Consider the following 11,634-nt stretch of genomic DNA (forward strand, 5'->3'; position numbering starts at 1 on the left):
GTCTGTTGTCCTGTGGGCATAGGAGACTATCAGGGAGCCTTCCATCATTTAGCTTTCCTCATGCTAAATTCAACTCAGTATTTTCTGGGAATACAGTTTCAGTTCCTCTACTTCTCAAGGAGGTTCAGACCTGGATTACTTTGACCAAAAACCATTGCTTCCCATGTCTCTCTGAAATGTTGCATTGAGGTATGTTATACCTTTCATCTTAGAAAATGTTTATTATGGAAAGCTGCATTGGAAATATGGACAATCAATGCACACTTACATAGAATTAAATGTGTCTCATTAAACACAGATATTTATTGCATGCCTGAATATATTAGAAGCTTCCATCATCCAAATTAACAACAAATATAAGTTTTACCTTAGAATATTTTTAATTTAACACATAATAAACTACCATATACTTACTGTTCATTGACTAACATTTTTTATAAAAGAACATATAATTTTGTTCATTGACTAACATTTTTTATAAAAGAAATTTACAATAATACATCAGAGAAAGCAGGAGGCTGCTGTAGTGGGGAATGAGCTAGATTTGTATTCATAAAAACCTATGTTGATATTCCTGCTTTTTACATAGTAGTTGTGAGATTGGACAAATCATTTTCACCCAGACAAATCTATCTCAGTATAATTTTCAAAGGAGGTGTGAATGTGTATGGTGGGAATTTCCTTTGAGAGATACAAAATGAATGAAATCATAGGACAAATCCAACAACAATAAAATTTACAGAAACATCTTATTCTCTATTTTATCCATATGTAATTGAAAAGTGAAAGGTTATTGGTTCTGTGCTTCTAAAACACCATGTTGACATTCCAGTGTGGAAATAGAAGTGGCTCTTAGGTGATGTTGTCACCAACATAACAGAAGATCCCCATTAACACTCCTTTTTCCCAGTGAGTGAGATCTTTTGGATTTTTCACTTAGCCCTAGTTCTCCTTTTTATCTATGACTCACAGAATTCTGCTTTTAAAGGTAGTAAGTCAAAGACTTTACTGCCTTGAGAAGGAGAAATAACAGTGTTCTTGAGTCATATTTCAAGTCAACAACTTGAAAGTGTTGTTCATAGAAATATTAATTAATTTATTTTTGTTGCCCTATACATTCCTTAGGTAAGTCTTTTTAAAACCTTCTAAATAGATCCAACGAGTAGAAGAAATAGGTATGAAACAGTGATTACACCAAACTACATGCAGAGCTTGACTTTCATAGGTAATAGAAAAATGAGATATTCTTTAGCATTACAATCTTAAAATAGAAACAGAAATAATAAATTCAGATGACTCCCTGATTAGGTTCTTGTATGGGGACATATATACTATAGTCATCATTTAATCCAGAATAATGACCCAAACTTCCAGATGATGTGTCTGAATTCCTTTTCCTACCTTTACCACTAATCAGAGAATAACAGACTGAGGATAAGAGATGATATTTCCCCTCACATGCTACTCTGCTCACATAACAACTAAATTTTCCTTTTTTCACTTTAATAGTTGAGAAAGAATAATGAAAATTGGAGGTTTTACAGGGCAAAGTCTTCAGAATATAGAGCGTGTTGGAGACTATGTTTTGAGAAAATTGGTTGCATTCATTCTAATCTCTAACTGTTTTAAATGCCCAATTTGTGCAAGGTGATATGTTTACCTGTAGGATAAAAAATCTGTAATGAGCCTATTTCTACTCTCAAATATATTTATGGTTTATTGGATGGATATAAAATATACATGTGCACATGTCATGCAAGGTTATTTGAGGAAGAAGAACTAAAATGAACAAATAGGTGTACAAAGGTAGACATCACAACAGAAATGGTACCTGAGTTTAACCTTAAAGAAAGATATGGCTGCTGAAGGCAAATGAAGATGGAGCATATTATGGTTAAAGGAGAGAGTTTCAATGAGCTTATGGAAGCAAGGATGTCCTGGAAATTGTTAATAATTCAATTAAACCATAACATAGAATCCATGAAGTAAAACACTGTGAATATCTGTAGTAACCAAATTGCTGAGACCATAAGAAGGATGCTGATAAGAAAACATAAGACAGTTATGTGAAGAAGAAGAGAAAGACAAAGTAATGAAAAATCAGAGAAAGAAAGAATATGTAGGAGAAGGGGATTGAAACAGTATTAAAACTGCGCGGAAGACCAGAAGGATTAGATCTGAATGGAGGACATCCCAACTGAAAATTGAGATGTATGGTTTCTTAAATATTAGCCCAGTCTTGAAAAGTGGTCACATGGCTATTTTTAAAAATTATTTGAAAAGGATAAATCTTGAAGTATGTTAAGCAGTATAATGTGACTGAGGGATAAATTAAACTTTTTTCTAATTTAAATTAAAACATTATTTGAATCAATGAGTGTAAATTATGTGGAAAGAATTTGGCTCAAAAGGGGAACCCTGCTGGTAATGGGTAATAGATGCATAAGAGATGGGTAATAGATTCACCTTTTAGTTAAGAATGGAATGAGAAGATTCCAACTTTTCTTTCCATATCTGCAGTCTTGTGACAATGAGTAACTGAGAAAAAATAAGGCTTATTAAGGAATATCTTTTTTTAATTTTTTGTCTTTATTAAATTGCTTGTATATTTTAGTTTACAAGATTCAGTACCACAATCCCTTGAGTTTCAAATTTTCTCCCCCTACTTCTCCCCCGTCCCCCTCCCCCACATGGTGGTATGCAATCAAGTATAGGATCTGCAAATACTTCCACATTAGACATTAGTCAGTTTAGAAAGAAGGATTGTATCAGATGGAATGAAAAATGGGAAAGAAGAAACAAAACCAAACAAGAAAAAGAAATACAGCAGGTTATTTGCTTCAATCTGCATTCAAACTCTGTTCTTTCTAGTTCTTTCTCTGAATGTAGACATCTCTCTCCATCATGAGTCTTTTGGAGTTTTCTTATAACCCTGCATTTCTGAAAAGAGTTCAGTCTATCAAAGTTGGTCGTCACATACATGTTGTATCTGTAATTGTGCACAGATTTCTCCTGGTTCTGCTCTTCTCACTAAGCATCAGTTCCTATAAGGCTCTCCAGGTAAATATAAAGTACATCTGCTTCTCAATACTTATAGCACAATAGTATTCCATTATATTCATATACCAAAACTTGTTTAGCCATTGCCCAATTGATGGGTATCCCCTTAATTTCCAATTCTTTGTCACCACAAAAAGAGCTGCTATAAATATTTTTCTACATATGAGTCTTCCACCCACTTCTATTATCTCTTTGGGATACTACCCTAGCAGTGGTATTGCTGTGGTAAAGGGTATGAAATTATTTATAGCCCTTTGGGCACAGTTCCTGATTGCTCTCTAGAACAGTTGAATCAGTTCACAATTTCACCAACAATGCATTAGAGTTCCAATTTTTCCACATTCTCTCCAGCATTTGTCATTTTCCTGTTTTGTCATCTTAGTCAATCTGACTGGTGAGATGTGGTAGCTGAGAGTTGTGATTTGCATTTCTCTAATCAATAGTGATTTAGGGCATTTTTATATGCTTATAGATATCTTTAATTGGGAAATGACTTGTATTATTATAGATTGCCTCAATTCTCTGTATATTTTAGAAATGAGGACTTTATCAGAGACATTGTGCATAAAAATTTTTTTTCCAATTTTCCACTTCCCTCCTAATCTTGGTTACATTGGCTTTGTACAGTAAATTTCAATATAATGGAATCAAAATTATCCATTTTGCATTTTATAATGCTCTCTATTCCTTGTTTGGCTATAAAATCTTCCCCTATCCATAAATATAATAGGTGAACTATACCTTGCTCTTCCAGATTGCTTATGGTATCAGCCTTTATACTTAGATCACGCACCCATTTAGACTTGATTTCAATATATAGTGTTAGATAATGGTCTATGTCCAGCTTCTTTCATACAATATTCCAGTTTTTCCATAAATTTTTGTCAAATACCAAGTTTTATCCATGAAACTAGGGTCTTTGGGTTTATCAAACAGTAGATTCCTATAGTCATTGACTACCGAGTCTTGTGTACCCCATCTATTACACTGATCCACTACTCTATTCCTCAGTCAGTACCAAGTAGTTTTGATAACTGCTGCTTTATAATACAGTTTAAAATCTGATATGGCTAGGCCACCTTCCCAAGCATTTCTTTTCATTAATTCCCTTGATATTCTGGACCTTTTGTTCTTTCAAATGAATTTTGTTACTATTGTCCATGGCTCTATAAAGTAAGTTTTTGGTAGATTGATTGGTGTAAAATTGTCATTTTTATTATATTAGCTCAACCCAGCCACAAACAATTGACTTTTTTTTCAATTACTTAGATCTGACTTTATTTGTGTGAAAAGTATTTTGTTGTTGTGTTCATAGGGGTCCTGGGTTTGTTTTAGCAGGTAGATTCCCAAATATTTTATAATGTCTCCAGTAACTTTAGATGGGATTTCTCTTTCTACTTCTTGATGTTGGATTTTCTTAGAAATATATGGGAATGCTAAGGATTTATGTGGGTTTATTTTATATCCGGAAAGTCTTCCAAATTTACTTATTGCCTCAAGACTTTTTTTATTTGATTCTCTAAGTATATCATCATATCATCTGCAAAGAGTTATAGCTTAGTCTATTGCCTGATTTGATGCCTTTTATTTCTTTTTCTTTTCTAATTGCTACTGTTAACATTTCTAGTACCAGATTGAATAAGAGGGGTGATAGTGGAATCCTTGTTTCATCCCTCTTCTTATTGGAAATGCTTCTTGCTTATTGCCATTACATATAAAATTGCTGATGGCTTTAAATAGATGCTACCTATCACTTTAAGGAAGATTCCATTTTATTCCTATACTTTCTTGTGCTTTAATAGGAATGGATGTTGTATTTTGTCAAAAGCCTTTTCTGCATCTATTGAGATAATCATATGGTTTCTCCTAGTTTTATTGTTGATAAGATCAATTATACTGATGGTTTCCCTGATATTAAACCATCCTTGCGTTCCTGGAATAAATCCTTCCTGAACAAAGTATGTTATTCTTGTGATAAGTTGCTTTAGTTTCTTTGCTAATATTTTATTTAAAATTTTTGCATCTATATTTATGAGGGAAATTGGTCTATAATTTTCTTTCTCCATTTTATCTCTTCCTGATTTTATTATCAATACCATATTTGTGTCATAAAAAATTTGGTAAGACTCCTTCTTCACTAATTTTCCCAAATAGTTTGTAGAGTATTGGAATCAATTGTCTTTTAAAAGTTTCATAGAATTCACTAGTAAATCCTTTTGGACTTGAAGATTATTTTCCTAGGGAGTTCTCTGATGGCTTGTTTGATTTATTTTTCTAAGATGGTGTTATTTAAGTAATTTACTTTCTCTTCAGTTAATCTGGGCAATTTATATTTTTGTAAATATTCATCCATTTCATTAATATTCTCAAATTTATGTGCACACAATTTGACAAAATTATTCCTAATTATTGTTTTAGTTTCCTCTTCATTGGAGGTAGAATCACCATTTTAATTTTGGATGCTCATAATTTGATTTTCTTCTTTCTTTTTTTATTATATTGAGTTAGGGTCTATAAATTTTATTGTTTGTTTTTTCCCCCATAAAACCAGCTCTTAGTTTTATTTATTAATTCAATAGTTTTCTTAATTTAAATTTTATTAATCTCTCCTTTGGTTTTCAATATTAATAAATTCACATTTAATTGGGGATTTTCAATTTGTTCATTTTCTAGCTTTTTCAATTGCATGCCCAATTCATTGACCTCCATTTTCTCTCATTTATTCATGTATGCACTCATGGATATAAAACTTCCCCTAAGAACTGCCTTTGCTGCATCCCACAAATTTTGGTATACTGTCTCATTATTGTCATTCTCTTGAATGAAGTCATTGATTGTTTCTATAATTTCTTGTTTGACCCACTTATTCTTTAGGGTCAAGAGAGAAAAAGGGAGAGAGAGAGAGACAGACAGACAGAGACACAGAAAGAAAGAGAGACAGCGAGAGATTTCCTTGTTTACCTTTTTATGTCTTTCTTGAGTCTTATAATTGGAGGTCAAATTTTCCATTGAACTCTGGCTTTTTCATCAGGAGAGTCTGGAAGTCCCTTATTTCTTTAAATGACCATCTCCTTAACTGAAAGTTTATGCTCAGTTTTGCCAGGTAGTTGACCCTTGGCTGAAGTCCTAGCTCTTTTGCCTTATGAAATATCAATTTCTAATCCCTCTGATCTTTTAATGTAGAAGCTGCTAGTTCCTTTGTAATTTTGACTGTAGTTCCATGATGTGTGAATTGTTTCTTTTTGGCTGTTTGCAGTATTTTCTCCTTGACCTTGGAATTATGGAATTTGGCTACTATATTTCTTGGAGTTTACAATTTGGGATCTCTTTCAGGAGAAGTCCAGTGAATTCTTTCAATACCTATTTTAGCCTGTGATTCTAGGATTTCAGGATAGTTTTCTTTGACAGTCTCTTGGAGGATGTTGTCCAGGCTGCTTTTTTCTTCATGGATTTCCAGTAGACCAATAATTCTTAGGTTATCTCTCCTGGATCTGTTCTCCAGGTCAGTTGTTTTTCCAGTGAGATATTTTACACTTTCTTCTAACTTTTTAATCTTCATGTTTTGCATGACTGACTATTGATGGCTCATAGAGTCCTTAGCTTTCATTTGATTGGTTTTAATTTTTAGTGAATTATTTTCCTTGCTTACTTTTTGAATCTACTTTTTTAGGGAGGTATTTTCTCCAATTAGATTTTGAACCTCTTTTCCCAGTTCACAAATTTTAAATTTTAAGCATTTGTTTTCTTCATTCAGATTTTTTTTTCCAATTTGGTCACTGTAGATTTAAATTTATCTTCTACAGGGCAGCCAGGTGGCACAGTGAATGGGAGTGCCGGCCCCAGAGTCAGGAGACCTGGGATCAGTTCTGGGCTCAGATACTTAACACCCACACAAAATAACTGGCCATGTAACCTTGAGCAAGTTACTTAACCCTGATTGCTTTAAAAAATAAATAAAATTAAAAAAAAGAAATAAGAAAACAAACAAAAAAAATCTTCTACCTCTCTAATTTGGCTTTTAAAATCTTTCTTGATTTCCTCCAAGAATGACTTTTGGGCTTGAGACCAGTTCATATTTCTTTTTGTGGTCTTATGTGTGGATACAGAGTCCATGGTGTCTCCTGAAAGTGATTTTTCTTGTTCACAATAATAAGATTCAATTATCTTTGGTCTTGCCTTTGCAAGTTGCGTCTGGCCTATTGTAATTGGCTATTTTTTGACCTTTAAAGTGTATTTCTGCTCCTGATGTACAGAGGCCTCTGACCCAAGCTTCTCAGAATTGGAGCTAGGGGACTGGTTGTTTCACATTGTGTGCTATATCCTCTGGGTGTATAGACTGAGGCCAAAGCCATGTTTTTCAGTGTTTCTCCTGAGTTACCCTGAGGCTCACAGAGTAAATTGTGATGTAGGGCTGGTCTGGCTGCTTCATATTTCTGTCTCTATGCCCTTGGGCTACAGCTCAGGCAGGCTCAGCCCCTGGAAGCCAGCAGAGCTGGTGTTCATAGATTCCCGTGGTGGTGCTAAGGCTCACCTGGACTTGTGTTGTTTTTTTTCTGGATCCACCACCCTGGGCTTTGGGAACTCCTACTGGTCAGCTGAGATGGAGTTTGTTGGGACCCCTCCCACCCTTCAGTTCAGACTCAGTTCCACCCTTTCTCAGTGACTCCTAAGTCTGAGGCTATTTGTACTATTTCAGGATTTTTCTCTGGGTGGGACATTTAACTCTGGGTGTTCTGGGTTATCGAGGAAGAATTGGAGGAGCTAGGGTTTTCTTTACCATCTTGGCTTCTGGAAATTCAGGTAGATGATTTTTAAGTTTCCAGACTGTGAGCAGATAGCACCAGGATAAGCTGCTGTCCCTGCTGTGGGCCCTGTGCTTTCTCTTACCCAACTCTGACTGATCCTCCAGATCCTCCCTTCCCATGGTGAGACAGCTGTGAATCACCCTTGGGATGGGTGAGTCCTCTGGCTAGAGCCCCTTTTCATTCTGTTGCAGTCTGCTCTCTAGTCTGTGCAGGTACACCCTTGTTCCCCCTACCCAGACCCACGTGGGCAATTTCCTGGTCTGGATTCTGCCACTCTATGTCTCCCAATGGATTCTATCACTTTAAAATCTGTTCTGATTCACTTTTTAAAGTTGATGATGGGATTCGTGGAGGAGCTTAGAAAATTTATTTTTCCAAAGTCCCTTCTGCTATCTTGGCTCCACCCACCCCACAACATGGTTTTTTTTTTTTTAATTGTTTTTGGTATTTGAAAACCTGAGTTTTAAACATGCTCTGAAATTTATTATTTCTGAGATCCCAAGTGTAAAATCAAGAAATTAAAATAAGTCATTATATCACACGGGATTTTAATTTTACACATTTTTATAATTTTATCAAGAACTTTCCTCTTAAATCACAGTAATAAAATACAATTGACAGATAAGCACAATTACACTAACCTTGTCACTTTCCCAAGGTCAAAGAGCTAATAAATGATAAAGCTGTTTTGAATACAAGACTCCTTTGCCACAGGCTTTTATTTTACTTTCCCAGATCTGAAGTACATGAAGAACAACATCACTGTCAAAAACCAGTTAGTTTCTTCAGGGGTGTCATTTGAAAAATGAAAATCTGCCAATCTTTCCTTAAAACTTCTTTGAAGAATTTATGGCAAAATAGAGATGGAGGACATGGGGGTCCTATAAAAGTTGGATGTAGCAATGTGTCCAGTGGGTTTTATCTTCTAATATCTTCCTTTGTAATATCTTCCATCTCTAAGATGGCCAAGTGTTTATCACTAAATTCAAGATGACAGTATGAAAACAATGTGATGGTATGCCATTGTTCTACATATCCATGTTAGTAGAAGGGAGGGAAAAAACATTCATATGGTGACTACTTTGTGTCAAGCACTATACAAAAGACCTTTTTTAAACCAATATTTCTTTTGATTCTCACTAAACCCTTGAAAATTTGTATTATTATCCCCCCCATTTTACAGTTAAGAAAACTAACAAAAAGCAAGATTAAGTAACTAACCCAGGGTGATACAACTTGTAAGTATCTGTATCAACAATGCAATATTCACAACACCTATGGCAATTATAAATACGCTGATGTGGTTATTAATCACAAAATATACCAGGCTCTCTATATGGGGGATCAGGCTAGAACATTCATTAAAATACTAAATAACTGAGTTCCAAAACCAGAAAGTCAAAGCCATCACAGTAGCTATGAAGTTGGCACACATAGTTAATATAGTAAACACCCACATTCTCAAGCTTTTAAAACAGAACAGGCTACCTCAGGCAAAAGTCCTCCTATCCCCTCTCACAGCAACTGCTCAGCATCCAGGAAGCGTGCTCCCAGCAGTTCTGGCCCCTTGCAGTTCCGGTTCCTGGCAGTCCTCGGCAGGAGTCTTTAGCAGAAATTCTGGCTCATAAAAAAGGGTTTGAGCCTCTGCCTCCACCTTGGCCGCTACTGCTGCTGCTTCCTCTGCTGCTGCTGCTGCCACCGCCAGTCACCACAGCAACGCTAGCTTGGCTTCCTCTTCCTCTTGCTCCACCCCTTCCTGCTACATCAGCAAGTCCAATGGGGAATAGAAGATCTTTAAATCCCCTAAACCTTACAGTATCTGAGGCTGGATTTAACTCAGAACTTTCTGACTTCAAGCCCAGTTCTTTATATGATGTGCCAACTGCTCTATGTATAGTTTGATATAGTCTTAAGTTTAGTTAAATTTAAACCAGAAGAAAATATTTTACCCTACAAGATAGAACTTCTTTGCCTTCAATGCAGGTGACTTTCATCCATATCAGTGATTTATTATATATTCCAAAGTTATCAGTAAGTTTGTGGAAGATTGTGACTTATGAAATACCACAATTAAAACTCACACATTTTTTTTACTAATGTCTAGGAGACAATCTGGTTCAGATGTGTTGGACAATAAGACCATATTCCCCAACGACCCTAGAAGAAACCAGTAAAGAGATATCATTATAACCCCATACTCTTGGACTTATCAAAAGAAAAAAAAATGATTAGCAATTTTGAAAATATGCTAAAACATGGATTAAATGCTACCCACCAAAATATTACTTGGACAAGGTCTTTCTACCCTAAATGTCCTTCACATTCGCTATGAAAGATAGATTTTCTCCAGGGGACTCCCATCATAGAGGCTGCAGATTATTGACTTTATGATGAAAGGAATAGGAACTGGGAAGGGGTAAAGTCACAAAAAATTGAGAAAGAAAAAAAAAGGGATCATTTGTCCTGGATGTTTTGCTCATGTTTTCATATTGAATTATTTAATTACATATAATTCTCTGATTTTCTTTATAGATAAAATCCGTCTCTTGATATTCTGTTCTTTCATATTACATAAATGGAGAATGGAAGAAATGTGACAGAATTCATCTTATTAGGACTTACACAGAATCTGAAGATGCAGAAAATCATATTTGCATTGTTTTTAGTATTATACATGGTAACAATGGCAGGCAATCTTCTCATTATGGTGACCATATCCAACAGTCAGGCTTTAAATTCCCCTATGTATTTCTTCCTGGCACACTTGTCTTTCATAGATACAATCTATACATCTTCCTCTGCACCTAAACTTCTCATGGACTCCCTACAAGAGGAGAAAACAATCTCATTCAATTGGTGTATGACTCAAGTCTATGCAGAACACATCTTTGGGGCTACTGAGATCATCTTGCTCACAGTGATGGCCTTTGATAGGTATGTTGCCATCTGTAAACCACTCCACTACACTACAATTATGAACAGGAAGTTGTGTGTCCTCCTTGTGGGGTTAGCTTGGACAGGTGGAATCCTCCATGCAACAATCCAGATTCTCTTCATAATCTGGTTGCCTTTTTGTGGACCAAACATCATAGATCATTTCATGTGTGACTTGTACCCTTTGCTTAATCTTGTCTGCAAGGACACCCATACCCTTGGTCTATTTGTTGCAGTCAATAGTGGTTTCATTTGTTTGTTAAACTTCCTCTTGTTGATGGTCTCTTATGTTGTTATTCTGTACTCTCTGAAGAATCATAGTCAGGAGGGAAGACGTAAAGCCCTCTCCACCTGTGTCTCCCATATCACTGTGGTCATCTTATTCTTTTTGCCTTGCATATTTGTGTACCTGAGGCCTGTGACAATCCTTCCCATAGATAAAGCTGTGGCTGTCTTTTATACTATGGTAGCCCCCATGTTAAACCCTTTAATCTATACCCTGAGGAATGCAGAGGTGAAAAATTCTATGAGAAAGCTCTGGAGCAAGAAAGTGAGTTTGGCTGTCAAGTAAAAAGACCACTAAGAAAAATATTCTTTTTAAAATAACATGTAAAGTCTGAGAGTAAAGTGTTAAATAGGACTGGTCAAGTGGTCTTTGTGCCAGTTCAATGAGATTAAAGAACATTGAGAGCACTTAATATTGTAGCAAGGTATAGATACCTGCTCAAGGTTAGTGTATTAGTAATGGAATTCGAAGATCCCTTTGTATTTGCAGGCTAACAGATACTTAGCACTTAGTTTTAAGTTAACTATATCAAGACTCTGTTAAGAAACA

The 11,634-nt window shown here is 35.5% G+C and overlaps 1 protein-coding gene across 1 annotated transcript; it reads left to right on the forward strand.

The window, feature by feature from the left end:
- Positions 1–10,440: 10,440 nt before the first annotated feature.
- LOC138163464 (olfactory receptor 4C12-like) lies at positions 10,441–11,370 on the forward strand. Its single transcript, XM_069090923.1, has one exon. It carries the CDS (start codon positions 10,441–10,443, stop codon positions 11,368–11,370), a length of 930 nt encoding a protein of 309 aa, XP_068947024.1.
- Positions 11,371–11,634: the final 264 nt, after the last annotated feature.

The sequence above is a fragment of the Petaurus breviceps genome, unplaced genomic scaffold, assembly GCF_028583685.1.
Source record: "Petaurus breviceps papuanus isolate PSGF00001 unplaced genomic scaffold, PetGlider_PUasm1.0 188, whole genome shotgun sequence".
Taxonomy (NCBI): Eukaryota; Metazoa; Chordata; class Mammalia; order Diprotodontia; family Petauridae; genus Petaurus; species Petaurus breviceps.